This window comes from Loxodonta africana, chromosome 3 (assembly GCF_030014295.1).
Source record: "Loxodonta africana isolate mLoxAfr1 chromosome 3, mLoxAfr1.hap2, whole genome shotgun sequence".
In the NCBI taxonomy this organism is placed as follows: domain Eukaryota; kingdom Metazoa; phylum Chordata; class Mammalia; order Proboscidea; family Elephantidae; genus Loxodonta; species Loxodonta africana.
In genome coordinates this window covers 207,957,614-207,978,180 of record NC_087344.1, presented here as the reverse complement: position 1 = coordinate 207,978,180, position 20,567 = coordinate 207,957,614, and the positions used below count along the sequence as shown (strand labels likewise).

Here is a 20,567-nt window from a genome sequence, read left to right as displayed (position 1 = left end):
ATCTCAAAAGAGATTGACTCAAGATACAACCTAATTCTGCAGACTGTGTCCTGCCTCATTAACGTAACTCTAATCCTGCCTTGTTAGCATCATAGAGGTTAGGATTTACAAGACATAGGAAAATCACTTCAGATCACAAAAGGAAGGACAAGCACACAATATGAGAATCATGGCCTAGCCAAACTGACACACATTTTGGGAGAACAAAATTCAATTCATAATCCATCCTTTGGCACCCCAAAATTCATGTCTTTGCCACATGTAAAAGACTTTTACCCTAACATATCATCCCAAAAGTTTTAAATCAACTCCAAGTCCATATTCCATCCTGGTGCAAAATTCCTCTTCATTTGTGAAATCTAGAATACAAGTTATCTGCCTCCAAAGTACAATGGTGGAACGGGCACAAGGTAGACTTTTTCATTACAAACAGGAGAAATCGGAGGGCAAGAAGAAGCACCAAACAACTCAGCAGAACACATGACATTAGCTCTCAAGCCTTGAAAATAATCCTCTGTTCTCTGAGACCATTTAGGCAATGGCCCTGCCCTCCACACTAGAGGTGTTGACCATACTTTCCCAATTCTGGGTGGAGGCCCCTCAGCCCTGGGCTTCAGCTACACCTTCTAGGCCCACTGGATGGCAACTTGGCTCCCTTGGATTTGGGCAGCCCCATTCTCCTTGTTTGTCTAAGTGGTGACCCTAAGCCCTCGCCCCCAGTAGGTTTCCTTCTTCTGCCCCTTTGGCATGGAAGCCCTACCTCCATCCCCTGGCACTTGTGAATGGAAGTTCCACTCTCTGGAATCAAGCTAGTGAAGACCTGACTCTTTGAAACCTAGGAGGCTGTGGCCCTACCCTTTGAGACCCAGCAGGCTGTGATTCTATCCTTTGAGACCTCAGGGGTCATGGTCATACTGTTTGAGACGGAAGCAGCTGTGCTTCCTGTGCTCCTTGCCTCTTCAGCTTCTGCTTCCTGGTTCCTTGGCCTCTTGTCCCCTCAGGCCTCTTGGGCCAGCCCAGCCTACGCCCTGCTAGGGTAGGAGTTACAAAGCTCTACTGATAAGTACCTGGAGGCATCCCACTCCGCCAGTAAACACTGGCTGGAAGGCACTCAGCTCTCTCGCTCTGTGATTCAAGGAGCCTCACTCCACCAATAAGTGCCAGGAGGCACCCTGCTCCACAGGGAAGCCTCCTGCCCGAAGGCTCTCAGCTCTCTAGTGCCGTCTTCTGCTGCTATCATTCCTCTGTTGCTGCTTCTCCAAGTCTCCGCCCTCTCCAATGTAACAGCTCCCTTCACTTCCTCTGACCCCTCACCAGAATTGTCTTTGACGTCCATAATTCCACCAATAGTCTCTTTAAGGCAATCTAGGCTTTTACCATTAGGCACCTTAAAACACTTCCAGTCTCTACCCATTTGCAGTTTCAAAACCACTTATACGTTGTAGGAAACTGTTAGAGCAGCACCCCACTCCTCCGGTAACAAATTCCGTCTTAGCTATCTAGTGCTACTGTAATAGAAATACCACAAGTGGGTGGCTTTAACAAACAAGTTTATTCTCTCACAGTCTAGGAGGCTAGAAGTCCGAATTCAAGGCGCCAGCTCCAGGGAAAGGTTTCCTGTCAGCTCTGGGGTAAGCTCTTCGTCATCAATCTTCCCCTCATCCAGCAGCTTCCCAGCACAGGGATCCTGATTACAAAGGATGTGCTACACTCCCAGCTCTTCTTGCTTAGTGGTAAGGAAGTCCCTCTCCTCTCTTTTCACTTTTATATCTCAAAAGAGGCTGACCCAAGATACAACCTAATCCCAGAGTTCCTGTCCCGCCTCATTAACATAGCTGCCTCTAATCCTGCCTCATTAACATCATAGAGGTTAGTATTTACAACACATAGGAAAATTATACTAGATCACAAAATGGAGGATAACCACACAATACCAGGAATCATGGCTCAGCCAAGTTGAGACACATTTTGGGGGGGACACCATCTAATCCGTAACAACTATCAACCAACCAATATCTCTCATGAACACAGGCACAAAAAGTCTTAAAAAAATCTTAGCAAACTGATTCCAACGTTTAAAAGGATACTACATGATGACCAAATAGGGTTTATCCCAAGAATGCAAGATTGGTTTAAAGTTCCAAAATTCATCAATATAGGTCAGCACTTTAACAGACAAATGAAGAAAAACCGTACGATCATCTCAACAGATGAGAAGAAACACTTCACAAAATCCAACATCAATTCTGATTAAAAAAAAAAAAAAAAAAAACTCTTAGCAAACTAGGAGTACAAGAGAACTTCCTCAGCCTAATAAAGGGAAACTACAGAAAACCTACAGTTAATATCCAACTTAAGGGACAAAGGCTGAACAGTTTTTCCTAAGATCAGGAATAAGGCAAGAAACGTCCTCCCTCACCACGATTACTCAATACTGTACTGGAGGATCTAGCCAGAGCAACAGGCTGGCTAAAAGAAAAAAAACAAAAGGCATAAACCGGGGAAAAAAAATCACAGCTGCTGAGCCGATTCCAACTCACACTGACCCTACAGGACAGAGCAGAACTGCCCCACAGGGTTTCCAGGGAGCAGCTGGTGGGTTCGAACTGCTGACCTTTTGGTTCACAGATGAGCTCTTAGCCACTGCGCCACCAGGGCATAAAATCAAACTCCCTGCTGTCAAGATGATTCTGATTCACAGCGACTCTACAGGACAGAGCAGAACTGCCCCACAGGGTTTCTAAGAAGAGGCTGGTGGATTCAAACCGCTGATCTTCCGGTGAGCAACCATAGGTATTAACCACTGTGCCCCCAGGACTCCATAGACTGGATCCAAAAAAACCAAACCCATGGCAGTCAAGTCGATGCCGACTCATAGCGACCCCATAGGACAGAAGAGAATTGCCCCATCGGGTTTCCGAGGAGCAGCTGGTGGATTCAAACTGGCGACCTTTTGGTTAGCAACAGTAGCTCTTAACCACTGCACCACCAGGGCTCCATATATTGGACAGGAGGAAGTAAAAGTACCTTTATTTGCCAATGACATAATCACCTCTGCAGAAATTCTAATGAAATCTACAAAAAAGCTCCTAGGAATAATAAGTGAATTTAGCAAGGTTACACAATACCAAGGCAATTTGTAAAATCAATTGCATTTCTATACATTAGCAATGAACACAGGCATTCCCTGGATTACGAGCCAGTTCTGTTCCTAAATCTCTCTTTAAGTCACATTTGTAAGAACAATTAGGTACAGTTCATACCTAACGCCATTTAGTCAAATGTTTGTCTCAGTATACAGTACACCTTTCTAAGCACGGAAAGGATTAAAGAAACACTTCCAGACACACTAAAAACATCCTTAACATAATAACAATACAGTAATAACAATGGTTCGATGCACATCACAAAGTTGCACCCGTTTGTTATTACAAACTGTTGTAGGTACCTCAAATTTTTAATATAATATAATACACCTTACAGGGTTTGGTTCATAACTATGGGTTGCACGCAAGTCAGATGTTCATACCCTGGGGACTGCCTGTAACAGGAAATTAAAATTTTTTCAATGCCATTTTTAGTAGCATCAGGAAGTTATAAAATACTTAAGGATAAACTTGGCAAAAAATGTACAAGATTTAGACACTGAAAACTATAAAACTGCTGACAGAAATCAAAGATCTAAACAGATATGACATATTCATGGGTCAGAAAGCTCAGTATTGTTAAGATATTAACTCTCGCCAGATTTATTTATAGATTGAATGCAATCTCAAACTTCCAGCAACTTTTTAAGCAATTACCAAGATGATTCTAAAATTTATATGGAAACGCACAGAATCTCTAATAGCCAAAAGAACTCTGTGTGAGAACAAAGTTGAAAGACATACACTGTACTACATTGCAACTTATTATAAAATCATAGTAATAAAAAGTGTGATATTGATATTGATATTAGACAGACATATAGACCAATGGAAGAAAAGAATACAGAAATAAAACCCAGGGCCGTCAAGTCGATTCCGACTCATAGCGACCCTATATGACAAAGTAGAACTGCCCCACAGAGTTTCCAAGGAGCACCTGGCAGATTCAAGCTGCCAACCCTTTGGTTAGCAGCCGTAGCACTTAACCACTACGCCACCAGGGTTTCCTAGTACAGAAATAAAAAAAAAGCACGCCATATATATGGTCCGTTACTTTGTACAAAGTTCCCAAGACAGTTCAGTGGCAAAGGATAATCTTTTCATCAAATGATGCTGAAACAATTGGACAGCCACATGTCCAAAAAAAAGGACCTTCATCCTTACCTCATTCCATAAGCAAAAATTAACTTGAAATGGGTAACAGACCTAAGTGTAAGAGTTAAAAACTATAAAACCACTGGAAGAAAACACAGAATATCTTAGTGCCCTTGGGTTTGGCAAAAATTTCTGAAATACAACACAAGATAGCAAAAACAACGTAAGAAATTTTTCAATAAATTGATTTCATCAAAATAAAAAACTTTGCTCTGTAAAAGATACTGTTATGAAAATGAAAAATAAGTTACAGATTGGGAGAAAATACTTGCGAAACACATATCCAACAACGAAATGTGTTTCTGGAATATATAAAGAACTCTTATGACTTAATAAGAAGACAAATGACCAACTTCAAAACAGGCAAAACATTTCAACAGATACCTCACCAAAGAAGATGTGCGAATGACAAATAGGACCACGAAACATCATTCGTCATTATTGTTGTTCTTGCTAGGTGCCATCAAGTCGGTTCCGACTCATAGGGACTCTGTGTATAACAGAAGAAAGCACTGCCCAGTCCTGTGCTATCTGCATAACCGTTGCCATGCTTCAGGCCATTGCTGGCAGCCACTATGCCAATCCATCCCGTTGAAGGGTCTTCCTCTTTTTCACTGGCCCTCTACTTTACCAAGCACTGACCCCTTCTGATAAACACATCCAAAGTACGTGAGGCAAAGCCTCGCCATCCTCACTTCTAAGGAGCATTCTGGCTGTACTTCTTCCAAGACAGACTTGCTCTTCTGGCATCCATGGTATAGTCAACATTCTTTGCCAACACCATAATCCAAAGGCATCAATTCTTCTTTGGTCTTCATTATTCACTGTCCAGCTTTAACGTGCATAGGAGATGACTGAAAATACCATGGTTTGGGTCAGGTGCACCTTAGTCCTCAAAGGGACATCTTTACTTTTTAACACTTTAAAGAGGATTTTGCAGACTTGCCCAATGCAATACGGCATTTGATTTGCTGACTGCTGCTTCCATGAGCACTGACTGTGGATCCAAGGAAAACAAAATCCTTGACAATTTCAATATTTTCTCTGTTTATCATGATGTTCCTTACTGATTCAGTTGTGAGGGTTTTATTTTCTTTATGCTGAGGTATCCATAGTGAAGGCTGTAGTCTTTGACCTTCATCATTAAGCGCTTCAGGTCCTCTTCACTTTCAAAAAGGAAAGTTGTGTCATCTGCATATTGCAGGTTGTTAATGAGTCTTCCTCCAATCCTGATGCCCCATTCTTCTTCATATAGTCCAGCTTCTCAGGTTATCTGCTTAGCATACAAACTGAGTAAGTATGGTGAAAGGACACAACCCTGACACACACCTTTCCTGATTTTAAACCACACAGTACCCGCTTGCTCTGTTTGAACAGCTGCCTTAGTCTACATACAGATTCCACATAAGCACAATTAAGTGTTCTGGAATTCCCATTTCTGCAGTGTTATCCACAATTCATTATGATCCACACAGTCAAATGTCTTTGCATAGTCAATAAAATACAGGTAAACATCTTTCTGGTGTTCCCTGCTTTCAGCCAAGATCCATCTGACATCAGCAATGATATCCCTCCTTCCACATCTTCTTCTGAATCCAGCTTGAATTTCTGGAAATTCTCTGTCCCTGTACTGCTGCAACTGTTTTTGAATTATCTTCAGTACAATTTTACCTCTGTGTGATATTACTGAGATTGTTCAATAATTTCTACATTCCATTGGATCACCTTTCTTTGGAATGGGCATGGATATGGATCTCTTCCAGTTAGTTGGCCAGGTAGCTGTTTTCCAAATGTCTAGGCATAGACGAGTGAGCACTTCCAGCATTGCATCCATTTGTTGAAATATCTCAACTGGTATTCCATCAGTTCCTAGACCCTTGTTTTTTGACAATGCTTTCAGTGCAGCTTGGACTTCTTCCTTCAATACCAATGGTTATTGATCATATGGTACCTCCTGAAATGCATGAACACTGACCAATTCATTCTGATACAATGACTCTGTGTATTCCTTCCATGTTCTCTTACGCTTCCTGCATCATTCAACATTTTACTCAGGGATCCTTCACTATTGCAACTTGAGGCTTGATTTTTTTCTTCAGTTCTTTCAGCTTGAGAAATGTCTAGCGTGTTCTTACCTTTTGGTTTTCTAACTCCAACGCTTTGCATATTCACTATAATACTTTACTTTGTCGTCTCGAGCTACCCTTTGAAATCTTCTGTTCAGTTCTTTTACTTCATCATTTCTTCTGTTCATTTTAGCTACTCCTTGTTCAAGGGCGAGTTTCAGAGTCTCTTCTGACATCCATTTTGGTTCTTTTCTTTCTTTCCTGTCTTTTCACCCATATGTAAGTTCAAAGTTGAAGTTGAGGAAAACTAAAACAAGCTCAGAAGAGCCAAAATACAACCTTGAGTATGCTGTTGCTGTTGTTAGGTGCCGTCGAGTCGGTTCCGAATCATAGAGAGCCTATGCACAACAGAACGAAACACTGCCCAGTCCTGAGCCACCCTTACACTCATTGTTATGATTGAGCTCATTGTTGCAGCCACTGTGTCAATCCACCTCATCGAGGGTCCTCCTCTTTTCCACTCACCCTGTACTCTTCCAAGCGTGATGTTCTTCTCCAAGGACTGATCTCTCCTGACAACATGTCTAAAGTATGCAAGACGCCGTCTCGCCATCTTTGCCTCTAAGGAGCATTCTGGTTGTACTTCTTCTAAGACAGATTTGTCTGTTCTTTTGGCAGTCCATGGGATCTTCAATATTCTTCGCCAACACCACAATTCAAAGGCATTGATTCTTCTTTGGTCTTCCTTATTCATTGTCCAGCTTTCACATGCATAGGATGTGACTGAAAATACCATGGCTTGGGTCAGGTGCACCTTAGTCTTCAGGGTGACATCTTTGCTCTTCGACACTTTGAAGAGGTCCTTTGCACCAGATTTACCCAATGCGTCTTTTGATTTCTTGACTGCTGCTTCCATGGCTGTTGATTGTGGATCCAAGTAAAATGAGATCCTTGACAATTTCAATCTCTTCTCCATTTATCATGATGTTGCTCATTGGTCCCCTTGTGAGGATTTTTGTTTTCCTTATGTTGAGGTGCAATCCATGCTGAAGGCTGTGGTCCTTGATCTTCATTAGCAAGTACTTCAAGTCTTCTTCACTTTCAGCAAGCAAGGTTGTGTCATCTGCATAACGCAGGTTGTTAATGAGTCTTCCTCCAATCCTGATGCCCCGTTCTTCTTCATATAGTCCAGCTTCTTGGGTTATTTGCTCAGCATACAAATTGAATAGGTATGGTGAAAGAACACAACCCTGACGCACACCTTTCCTGACTTGAAACCAATCGGTATCCCCTTGTTCTGTCCAAACAACTGCCTCTCGATCTATGTAAACATTCCTCATGAGCACAATTAAGTGTTTTGGAATTTCCATTCTTCTCAATGTTATCCATAGTTTGTTATTTTCCACACAGTCGAATCCCTTTGCATAGTCAATAAAACATCCTTTTGGTATTCTTTGCTTTCAGCCAGGGTCCATCTAACATCAGCAATGATATCCCTGGTTCCACATCCTCTTCTGAAACCCGCCTGAATTTCTGGCAGTTCCCTGTCGATATACTGCTGCAGCCGTTTTTGAATGATCTTCAGCAAAATTTTGCTTGCGTGCGATATTAATGATATTGTTCTATAATTTGCAATAGTGAAGGTTTCCATGGGGAAAATATTAAATGATGCAGGAAGCATCAAAAGAAGATGGAAGGAATACACAGAGTCATCATACCAAAAAGGATTAGTCGATGTTCAAGCATTTCAAGAGATGGCATATGATCAGGAACTGATGGTACTAAAGGAAGAAGTCCAAGCTGCTCTGAAGTCACTGGCGAAAAACAAGGCTCCAGGAATGGATGGAATATCAATTAAGATGTTTCAACAAACAGATGTAGCGGTGGAGGTGCTCACTCATCTATGCCAAGAAATATGGAAGACAGCTTCCTGGCCAACTGCCTGGAAGAGATCCATATTTATGCCTATTCCCAAGAAAGGTGATCCAACCAAATGTGGAAATTATGGAACAACATCATGAATATCACATGCAACAACCTTGAGTATATTCCACCGGAATTTAGAGACCATTTCAAGACCAGACTTGCTGCATGTGTCAAATACTAATGACCAAAGACCAGACGAGTTGTGGGATGACATCAAGGACATCATACATGAACAAAGCAAAAGGTCATTAAAAAAGAAAGGAAAGAAAGAATGGGATACTACTCAACAATAAAAAGAAACAATCTATTGATACACGCAACAGCATGGACAAATCTCCAAATAATTATGCTGAGTAAATGAAGCCAGTAAAAAGGGACATACTTAATGATTCCAATCATATAAAATTCTAGAAAGCACAAATTAATCCATAGTGACATGATGCAAATCAGTGGTTGCCTGGGGACTGGGAGAGTGATGGATTACCAGAGGTGATGAGGAAAACTTTGGAGTGATGGCTATGTTTGTTATCTTGATTTTGGTGATCATTTCAAGAATGTAGACATATGTCAAAATTCATACTGTACACTTAAACATATATACGTATATATTACTATATGTCAATTACACCTCAAAGCTATATATACATGTTTAAAAACTTACAGAAAAAAGTCCTCTTCTTCATCTGAATCATCTTCCAAAAGATTTCTCTGTTAAAAGAAGAAAAAGACTTGAGTTTTCAGATTCAGAGGACTAACTGCCAGGAAGGAGTAATGAAACAAGTCCTATCCTGATGAGATTTCTTAACTCCAAGCTTCCAGACAGAAGGAAGAGTGATTACTTATACTTCACTGGAAGTTAAAAGACATGGAACAACCTTCAAAGAATCCCCAAAGAAAAGGTTTACAATTTCAGAATCCTGTGGCTGACTCAAAGGTTGAAAGGCCATTGAAGACGGCTGTGGGAGTAAGGAACTGCAGACGGTCAGGAAGAATCCAGTCCCTTCTCCTTCCTCTTGCCTTCCTGTCTCTCTCTATTAGCAGAAACTAACATAGGTAAAGGAGAAACACAGTTTGCAAAAGTACAGGTGGGTAGGTCTGGAGCTGAGAAGCAAGAGCTTCATAACTGGCACAGTCCACCTTTTAGCTTCTCAGTCCACAAACAGCCTTCTACATATCTGAACTTCTAAACAGAAATGACTTTATAATTTTGCGTTATAAAATGCAATTATTCTCCTTAAAGTGAAAGTATTCTTGCCTTTCCCCAAAAAGGGGGGATAAAGCCCAAAAAACAGGCTAAATAAGAGTGAAAAACAGACCTTCTCAGATACACAAGGTCTCATACATCACCTGATACAGGCAAAAAAATGATCCTCCAAAGATGTCTACACCCTAGTCCCTGAAATCTGTGAATATATTACCTTGCAAGGCAAAAGGGACTTTGCAGATGTAAGAACTTGAGGTGAGAAGATTAGTCTAGATCATCCAGGTGGGCCCAATATAATCTCAAGGGTCCTCATAAAAGGAGGCAGAAGATGTTATGCTGTTGGCTTTGAAGATGGAGGACGGAACATGAGCCACGGAATGAAGGTAGCCTCTAGAAGCTAGAAGAGGCAAGGAAACAGACTGTCCCTCAATGCCCCTGAGGAAAGATGTCCTGGCCCACGAAGGCCCATTCGGGACTTCTGACCACCAGACTGTAGGATAATAAATCTTTGTTACTGTAAGTCACTAAGTTTGTGGTAATTTGTCCCAGCAGCAACAGGAAATGAAGACATCGTCCATGTACCTCTTCTGAGGAAATTACTCAAAGAATTACACCAGCCAGAAAGAAAATTAAACCAGAGCAAAAATCGTAAGACAGAGATTCATACTATCAATCAATCTAATAAAATGTCTGGTCAAATCTAAATGGATGATGATAATGTGATTGTCAACTGTAACTTACTACTGGGGGAAAAAAAAAGGCTTAACATAAGAAAAAGCCTAAAAATGAGCCGAACACTTTTCTAACAAAGGCCAAGAGCTGCGAATGGGAGAGCAAAATGAGGAATTAAAAGCATAATAATATACTTGTCTTGGCGAGGAGGGGAGGGGAGTAGAGGGGGGAGGAAAAGAGCTAAAATGGAAAAAGAACAATGGAAGAGGCATACTTCTTAGTGTGCTTCCACAGAACACAGATTTAAACATTATTGTTAAAATATAAAGTTAACCAATAACAAACAAAAGAAAGTAAAATTTCTCAATTGCTTAGTGATGCTGGGAATAGGGAGAGTGTTGAGAAAAAAAACAAAGTAAGGGAAAAGAGGAAAAAGAAAAATATAATATTGTACCTCCGTATAATAATTAACACATAACATACATTAAAGAGAAAATAAAAACAAAGATGTACTCAATAAACTCATTTAAAAAATATTTCTGAGCATGTCTCAGGAACTAGGCACTGTTCCAAGTACCAAGCACACACAGCTTTGAACAAGACAGACAAGGTCCAAGCTCTCATAGAAAAGTATATGACAGGGATAAATGCTTTGTAGAGAATTAAAACAGTGGTGGGACAGAAAGTGACAAAGTGGCTACATGCGATTCCGTTGTCATGGAAAATCACTCCGAAGAGGTGAAATTTAAGCTGAGATCCAAATGATAACAAGCAGCCAGCCAAACAAAGCTCAGGATGAAGAGCTCTGGTTGCTGGCAGAGGGAGCAGCTAGTGCAGAAAAAGCCCGAACACATTGGTTATCACAATAAATGTGAATGGTTTGAATGCCTCTATTTAAAATAAAAAACTCTATGATTAGGGTTTTAATAAAATCCAGCCCTATCAGTTTATAAGTAGTTCACCTAAAATAAATATCAAATAAAGAATGAAAAAAAGGAAAACGTACATCAGCAAATTCTAACAAAAAGAATGTTAAGAGTTAGCAATACAAATTCAAAGAGGAATCTTAGGGCAAAATCATTAAATGATCAAATAAGATTTTTAAGGATAAAACACACAATCCACCAAGTAGATTTAAGAAGCAACAATGTACACCTAACAATATAGCACGAAATATATAAAGTCAAAGCTGTTCAAATTACAAGGAGAAATTACCCATTCAAAATCACAGGGAGAATTTTAACATAACCTCCAGAGATGGTCAAATCAAACAGACAAAAAACAAATGTATAGAATTTTGTACCCAAATAGCAAATTTTATTCTCAAATACCCAAAAAATGAAAAAGCCACAAAATAATTTTAATAAATTCCAAAAAAAAGGAAATTACACAGGCCATGTTCTCTGACCACAATGCAGTAAAAATTGAAACAAATAATAGAAATTTTAAAACACTTTTAATTAACTCTTATAAAAAAAAACTCTTATGCTAAGATGTAAATGGAAGTTGAACAGATTTAGAAATGAATGACAATGAGGACATTACGGTTCAAAACCTATAGGGTATGGCCACAATAGTATTTAAAATGTGATTAAATGCATTTATTTATGAAAACCCAAAGCCTGAAAATATATGAAATACTATTTAACTCTTAAGATGGGCAAGTTATTCTATTCCCAGGTAACAATCCCAGAAGCCTTCAAGAAAAAGATTGAAGGATTTGATTACATAAAAATTAAAACTTGAAGAACAAAAGATGTCATAAACAAAAGGCAAGTAACAGACTGGAAAAAAACATTTGCAACATACATTCAGACTAAAGAACTGATATTTGTATGATATAAAGAGCTCCAACCAATCAGTAAGAAACAAATATTATAGAAAAATAGTCAAAGGATAGGATTAGGCAATTCTCAATAGGAAAAGAAATGGCCAATGACCACATGAAAAGATGTTCAAAATCAATAATAATCAGGGAAATCAATGCATTAACTCATTCCTTCAACTACTACTTCTTGAGTGATATTCTAGCTGGTAAGTATTAGGAGACAATCATTACATTTATGATGCAGTTTATGTAGCTTAGAGGATGAAGATACTAAAGATATGGTGTGTTTCCTTTAGCTGTACACTGGGAAACACACCATGAAAACCAGTGCCTTTTCACTCGTTCATTCAACAAGTCAGGTCTAGGGATACAATGTCAAAGTATAATGGGACACAGTAAGATACCACTAGGATGGTGTCATGGATTGAACTGTGTCCCCCCCAAAATGCCTGTCAACTTAGCTGGGCCATGAGTCCCAGTATTGTGTGACTGTCCACCATTTTATGTGATTTCCCTATGTGTTGAAAATCCTATTACTATGATGTAATGAGCTGGATCAGTAGCACTTATATTGTTGAGATCTGCAAGATTAGACTGTGTCTTAAGCCAATCTCTTTTGAGATATAAAAGACAGAAGTGAGCAGAGAGGCACGAGAGTTCATACCACCAAGAAAGCAGTGCCAGGAGCAGAGCGCGTCCTTTGTACCCACGGTCCCTGTGTGGAGAAGCTCCTAGTCCACAGGTAGATTGATGAGAAGGCCAACAGAGAGAGAAAGCCTACTCCTGGAGCTGAAGCCCTGAATTTGAACTTTCAGCCACTTACTGTGAAGAAATAAATTTCTCTTTGTTAAAGAAAAATAGACTGGAATATTATTTGGCAATAAAAAGGAATGACGTCCTGGTACCTGCTACAACATGAAGGAATGTTGAAAACATTATGCTAAGTGAAAGATGCCAGTCACAAAAGGTCACATACTCTATCAGTCCATTTACATGAAATATCCAGAACAGACAGGTCTATAGATTTGTGGTTGCCTAGGGCTGAAGGGATGGGGAGAAGGAAGGATGACTGCTAAAGTGCAAACGGTTTCTTTTTAGGATGAGGAAAATGTTCTAAAATTGACTATAGTAATGGCTACACAACTCTGTGAACATACTTAATACCAATGAACTGTACAATTTAAATGGGTGAATTGTATGGTATGTGAATTATATTTCAATACAGCTGTTACAAAAGAAAAGTACAATGAGAAAGGGGGGCAATACTTTTTAAAATTTTAACTTATAGATTATTAGGACTTATCAGTTCTTAAGCTTCAAAATCTGATAAACATCCAAAAAGGAGGTCTGTCTAAATAAATGGCCAACATCCTATTTTTTACAATAAATTCTAAAAGCCATCAACTCATAATGTAAATACAAAATGTTATAGTTACAGTCTCAGTAGTGGAACTGATTTAGGACTATACGTATTACGTTTTTAAGCATATACATAATGCTTACTTTAAAAAGCTTACTAGGATTTAATCTACTGGTAGATTCTAACCACCTTAAAAAAAAACTGTTGAAAGAGAATAAGGAAGACAAATGTTTATTATGCTGTACTCAATTTACACTTCTGAATCATAAAATGTTGGATAAAGTGGATAATATGGGGTTGGGAAGGTTGTATAAGAAGGAACATGTAAAACAAAGTCAAGTAGACCATAAGCCCCCTACTGGCAAAGACTCTGCCCTCCAGTTCTGAGCACACTGCCTAACACACAGAAGGTGGGTGATAAATATTTATTGGGTGAATGAATGAATGCTAAGAAGGGAGTGAGGGAGGGCTTCAGGATGCTGGGAAAAAGGAGTAAGAACATTATTCCTTCCCTCTATATTCACTGAGTACTTATTCTAAGAACAACTTGTCTAGAACAAATACCAACTGTCTTCTTCCAAAATGCTACATAATTTCTAGATTTCTACCTACCTGTATAAAATGTTTCTGGAATAAACCAGAAATTAAACCATTATACAAAAAATCCTCTGGACTCTGAGGCAATTACAGGTCCAGAATCCCTTACCTGAAATTCCAAAATCTAAAAAGTTCTAAAAACTAGAAGGTTTTGTAAGTTTGGTACCAAAATTCATTTGAAGGGAAACCTGACCTGAATTGATGTTAACTATATACTTAAACTAATCACACATATCACTGAGAAATATTAATGTGTTTTATTTCAAGGTGTTAACCAAGTCCCAGAATCCTGGTGGTGCAGTGGTTAAGCACTCTGCTGCTAACTGAAAGGTTGGCGGTTTGAACCCACCAACTGGTCTGTGGGACAAGGATGTGGCAATCTGCTTCTGTAAAGATTAACGGCCTCGGAAACCCTATCTGGCAGTTCTACTCTTCCTAGTGGGTCACTATGAGTCAGAATTGACTCAACAGCAATGGGTCTGAGTTTTCGTTACCCAACTATAGGGTCGCTATTAGTAGGAATCTACTCAACGGCAATGGATTTAGTTTGGTTTTTTTTAAGTCCCCAAAAAGCTATTAGATAATACATACTTAACTACCTTTCTAAAATCTGAAAGATTCTGAATAAGACATTGTGACTTTGTACGAAGTTTCTTCCAAAGATGAGAAAGAAGCTATGAGCATGATTTGGTAGATAATGGAAGTAGGATTCAATGAGTCACCAATCCAAGTAATACATACCTCCCAGTATATTTAAAACAAATAGGATTAGAATATAGCCATACATTTTAGGTTTTTCTAAAAAAACAAATTATTTCTAAAAGGAACAAAAACCTATGTTGAATCTGTTTTAAAGCTGAAGATTCTCGACTCACCCTTTCACTTCTCACAGAACCAGTAACGTCATCATCATTCAGGTGGCGTTTGAACTTGGGAGGCATAGTTTTTACTCACGCAGTATTTTCCTACTTCCCAGTAGAGTAACAATTTACCACCTTTAAGAGAAAATAAATTTCATCAGATCTGAGACTTTTGGATGTAAGCCTCACTTCTCTTGACTCTGACTACTCCCCTCTCATGCTGGGCCTCGACATGTATGAGGTGCTAAAACCATGGGAAACAGCTAAAACCTTAGGAGCACTTGTAGAGGAGATGAGGAAACCCTGGTGGCGTAGTGGTTAAGTGCTACAGCTGCTAACCAAAGGGTTGGCAGTTTGAATCCGCCAGGGACTCCTTGGAAACTCTATGGGGCAGTTCTACTCTGTCCTGTAGGGTCGCTATGAGTCAGAACCGACTTGATGGCGCTGGGTTTGGTTTTTTTCTTGGGGGGGGTGGGTAGAGGAAATGAGTGACTTAAGGTTTTTGCAAAAAAAAAAGAGCAAATAGTCCCGGAAAAGGGAAAAATAGGAAGTGGTCCTCTGAAACTGAAACATAATGACTCTAAGATTTTAACTTGGAGTCAGAGAACAGTGGAAGTCTTAGTTCTCTCGCTTTTAGCTGCTGAAACAAGATTCCATTTCCTTTTCTGTAAAATGGTGATTTTTAGGCTTCTGCATGGAGTTGGAATGATCAAATTAGATAATACATGCAAAAACATTCCGCAAACTCTAACATTCAAGGCACAGGACAAGTTTCGTAATGACTGGGTTAAATGAAGGCAGTTTTGTTTGCTACAGAACTTCTCACAGCCTTTAATGCGCTCATATGCACTATGACTTTCCAGAAAAATGCCTGGGTATGCAACATAGTCAACATTTATGTGAGAAAAAGCTGTCCTACGCAATACGAGATTTCAGAATCTCGGCTTAGGAGGTGATTATCAAGAGCACCTAAAATGTTCTAAATGTTTTACTACGTGCTGGGCACTCTGCTCCTGTGTTCACCTGCACTTTCTTTTAATCCTTACAACACTCCCTCAAAGCAGGCACTGGAAATTAAAAGAAAATTGAGGCTTACTAGAAATAAGTAACAGTGTTAGTCACTTAACTCATTTAAATAGCAGAAATATAAGCTGAAACCAGTCTAAGGCTGTGCATTATCACTTTCAATATTTACTCAATTGGTTGCTCACCAGGTTATAAAATTCTTTTAGAAAGGCACCCTTCCCTCTAACTACCCAGTAGGTAGCCCTCAGAAAAGCCCCACAAGAAGAAACGCCTCTAAGATCCTCAAATGCTGTCAGAGTCCACTTTCATAAACCAAATAAAAGTTAATATTTTATATCAGCTTCCTGTCAAAATAAATTGTCACAGACAGTTTTCTTGGATAAGAAATGCTTCCGAAGTAGGAATTTAAACACCTGAAACAACCAAACTCTTGCAGAGTTCTTCATTTCACAATATTTCTGTCAGTACCTCTGGCCATTTATCATACTTTGATTTCAGAATGATTCGTCCATGCAGAAATGTTTCAGAATGCATGGAAAAATGGATGACAAAGGAAGCAACTGAAGAATCTGAGGTGCTTCATATACATATATACATAAATACATATCAGGTATGCACACCTGTGCTTATTTACCTTTTAAATCCTACAAACGGGCTGCCTCAACATCCCAAAGCAAACAACAGACTGGCATAACATCTTTATGAAATACAGGGTAAAGCCACAAGTTTAATGATGAGCAAACATGATTTCCAGATCTGATAATCCAAATATCAGGCTCATGAAAGCAAGAAACCACTGTCTGCCAAACAGAAATGCCATGAGCAAAGGAGGAGGCATTAATTAGCTACACTGATACATCAGGGCAACTGACGACATTTGTACCAAATAACCAGTAGAAATGAGCCATGCGCAGAAATCAGACTGGCACATATTCTAAGATTTCACCGGCAAAACAGTCCATGGAAATTAGGTGTTTGTGCCTAGGTACATATGAAATAAGAGCGCCTTCAAGACCTACTGCAACACTTAGGACAGACAACCACTAACCTCACTGAAAACTGTCACATCAGGATATGCTTCCTATGTCATCGCCGTACTTTGAAATTTTAATATATGTATTTTTTAAGAAGTGGCACGTTCTCTATCCAGTGGTTTCCCTATTCAGTGGTTTTACACGTAATAAACTTCTAACACGTTGTTTAATCAATGTTGGCTTCTTTTTTGCCTTATGCAAAAACCCTATGTATTTCACTTGGCAAAAAGCCTGAATCCGAGCAGAGGCTTCCGTTTCCTCTGCCTCCACTCCCTTCCCGCCTCCTCTTCCCCCCTCGCGCGTCAGCAGGCTTGGTGGGTGCAGTTTCACGGAAATAAAGTGTCTCGGACGGACAGAGCCTGGAGACGCCAGTCACAAAACCTGTCAAAGCGTGAATGACCGACGCCACCTCCCCGTCATCCAAACGCCGCAGGGCCGACGCTCCTTCTCCTCAGCTCCATGCCCTTCCTACAGCCGGGGGCCGCACAGACCCCGTCCGCCGACCGCGGCTGCTGCCTCCGGCCTCCCTGCTCCGCCCGCTCCGCCTAGCCTTCCCCGTCCCAGGCACTGCTGTCCTCCCACCCCCCAGAGCACCCCTCAGGGCCCGGGCCTCTTCTCAGCCGCCCCCATCCGCACACCCCAGGGCTCGCCCACCTTCCCCGCGCGCGGCACCCCGGCCCCCATCCCTCAGCCTCTCCGCCCGCGCCCCCCGCCGGCGGCCCGGCCTCCCCCGCCCCCCGCCCCCCCTCGCCCCCCGGGTCCCGGCCTCCCCGCCTCCCGGCCTCGCCCGCCCCCCGGCCTCGCCCGCCCCCCGGCCTCCCCCGCCCCCCGCCCCCCCCCGCCCCCCGCCCCCGGCCAGGGGCCCGCTCCGACCGGACGTTGGGGGAGGCGGGGCAGGGGCGTCGTCCCCGCTCCCTTCCTCCAACGCCGGCCCCCCCGTGGCGATCCGCCGGCGCCAGTACCTGTGGCTGTGGGGGAGCTCGGGCGGCTCTCCAGAGCAGGCTCTGCCGGGCGGGCGGGGGAAGGAGCGGGCAGCAGGCAGGAAGGCGGGAGCCCGAGGCAGCGGCCGCAGACCCGTCCCCCGCCGCTCCGCCGTAGGGCGCCCCCGGCTCATCGAGCCCATCGGCGCTCCGCGGCCTGGCGCCGGGCGGGGGGGCGGGGCCAGGACGCGAAGATCGTCGAGAGAGTCGATTAGGTCCTCCTCTGTGTGGGCAGACCTGTGGCCGCCCGAGCGTAGACCCGGATCCCGGAACTACAGCATACTTCCGGGGAGGAACAACTGGGTCTCTAGGTCCCAGCCAGGACCAGGCTCGCGCGAGGGCGCTCGGGGGATGCGGCAGTGGGGCGCCGAGGGCGTGCTCGTGACTGAGGTTGATGATGCGGTTAGAGGGTCACCCCAGCCTCCGCAAAGGAAGTCGAGTAGGAAGAGCAGGATGGCTCGCAGCCCAAGGCTTCGGGCTGTGTAGGGCCTTTTGTGAGGGAAGGAAGTCCGTTTGATCCCTGTTCATAGAATCAGAGTTAGACCTGGCAACAGATGCTGAGCGTTGCTAGTCGGGTCTCCTCGTTTTAGGTATGAGGAGTCTGTGGTTCAAAGAGGAGACTTGCTTGAGCTCACACAGCTAGTTTGGACAGTGTTCTCTCCCTTCTATCATGGGTTGAGTTGTGCCCGCCCCCCAAAATCTGTCAACTTGGCTAGATCATGATTCCCTTGTATGATTATATGGTTGTCTATCATTTTATCATCTGATGTGATTTCCCTATTGCTTTGATGTAATAAGATGAATTAGTGGCAGTTATATTGATGAGGTCTGCAAGATTAGATAGGGTCTTATGCCAGTCTCCTTTGAGCTATAAAAGAAGCAAGCAGAGAGACACAGGAACCTCATAAGCCAAGAAAGCAGCACTGGGAGCAGAGCGTGTCCTTTGGACCTGAGGTTCCTGTGCTGAGATGCTCCCAGGCCAAGGGAAGATTGATGCATCAAGGACCTTCCTCCAGAGCAGACAGAGAGAGAGAAAGCCTTCGCCTGGAGCCGGCACCCTGAATTCAGACTTCTAGCCTACTGGCTTGTGAGACAATGAACTTCTCTTTGTTGAAGCCCTCCGCTTGTGGTATTTCTGTTATAGCAGCACTAGATGACTAAGACAGTTTGTATCTTAGTTGTAACCTAGAATAATTAAGTCCAAACATACGGTAGAGCCTTCAGGTTTCAGGTGGGAAATCACCTCTGGGTGACCATGCCTGTTCTGTTCACTACCTCCTCCCCTCCCCATTTCATGTCATATTTAAACTTCTATGCCTGCAATAGCTGGATATACTAATACAAACAACTAATGTTGTCTCTGCTCTCTATTATTTGTTTTATTTATCCATTCTTCCCACACATGCCCAGCTGGATTGTTTTACTCCTTTTTCCTGTCATGTGTTTACTACACATCTTTTTAAGTTATCTATGGGTCATTTGCTGATACTGTGTTTTAACTATTTGAAATGCTGTGCCAGGCACTTTAAAAAGACATCATAAAAATAAGGATGAATGTCTAAGAAGGAGGAGACAACAAGAGGAGGAAAGCTCTGGGACACAGAAAGAGAGGAAAGAATAGACACCCTCTTACCAGCTGCTCTTTTGGTTGGTGTTTGCTTTGACTTAAAAATGCACCAACAAATTGAAAGATGCATTGTCTAGGGCAAAGACTCTCAACCCATAGATGAATCATGTGACATTGAATCACCAGGGAGCTTTAGAAAGCGCTTATGCCCAGGCACTACTTTGAGATTCTGACTGATTGGTGAGAAACAGCGAGCCACGGCATTGTAGGTGGAAGCTCCTGAAAGCCTGGTGTTAGACTCACACATTACCTGTGAGTCTACTGCTTGAGAACCAGGCTGACTTAGACTGAACGGAAGCCTCTCATAGTTCCTTTGCCTGGGCATGATGGTGAGACTATCCCAGATTCTGTAGATGATACCAAAAAAAAAAAGAACCCATTGCCCCTGAGTCTATTCCAACTCATAGTGCCCCTAAAGGACAGAGTAGAGCTGCCCCATAGAGTTTCCAAGGAGTGCCTGGTGGATTTGAACTGCCAATCTTTTGGTTAGCAGCTGTAGCTCTTAACCACTAAGCCACCAGGGCTTCCATACAGATGTTCTTTTCATTAGATTAGTTGTTTTCACGGGTTTATCTGCTTGTCTATGGGGGCTTTCTTGCTTTGGTGCCTCAGCCAATTATAGCTTTAGCCAATTATACCCTCAGCCCATACTCTTTGTCAACTTAAGGCAATGTTATATGATTATTGAGCAGTGGGGGTATGTCATTGCATAGCTTCTATGAATGATCCACTCTTTGTTTATTAGTTTATTTTTTCACCATAATTCTTTAATCCTGCCAATCATTGGGTATGATTCTTTGGGGAAGGGTGAGTACTGCAAGCCCCAACCTTTTTTCACCTGAACAAAGTCCCTTTGACTATCCCTGACATTCGTGAAAGCTTTGAAAGTGTCATTTTACAGTTAATATGGAACAAATACATATACTCATCCTGAAAGGGTATAAATAGTACTGAACTTTGGAGTTAGAGCTAGGTTCCAGCCTTACCAACTTGAATTATTTCATCCTATCTTCTCTTTCTTGAACTCCAGTTATTCAGATCTTGGTCCTCTAATTTTGCTGTATAAATCGGGTTGCTTCATGGCCT

At 41.8% G+C, this 20,567-nt stretch overlaps 1 protein-coding gene across 1 annotated transcript in view; it reads right to left on the bottom strand.

The window, feature by feature from the left end:
• The window catches only part of VAMP4 (vesicle associated membrane protein 4), a 42,436-nt gene that overhangs the window by 16,032 nt on the left and 5,837 nt on the right, over window positions 1-20,567 (bottom strand). Inside the window, exons 2-3 of the mRNA XM_064280016.1 lie at window positions 17,837-18,239; window positions 8,955-9,001 (exon numbers count right to left, since the gene is read on the bottom strand). Coding sequence (XP_064136086.1) covers window positions 8,955-9,001; window positions 17,837-18,239 — 450 coding nt within the window. The remainder of the gene's footprint in view (window positions 1-8,954; window positions 9,002-17,836; window positions 18,240-20,567) is intronic.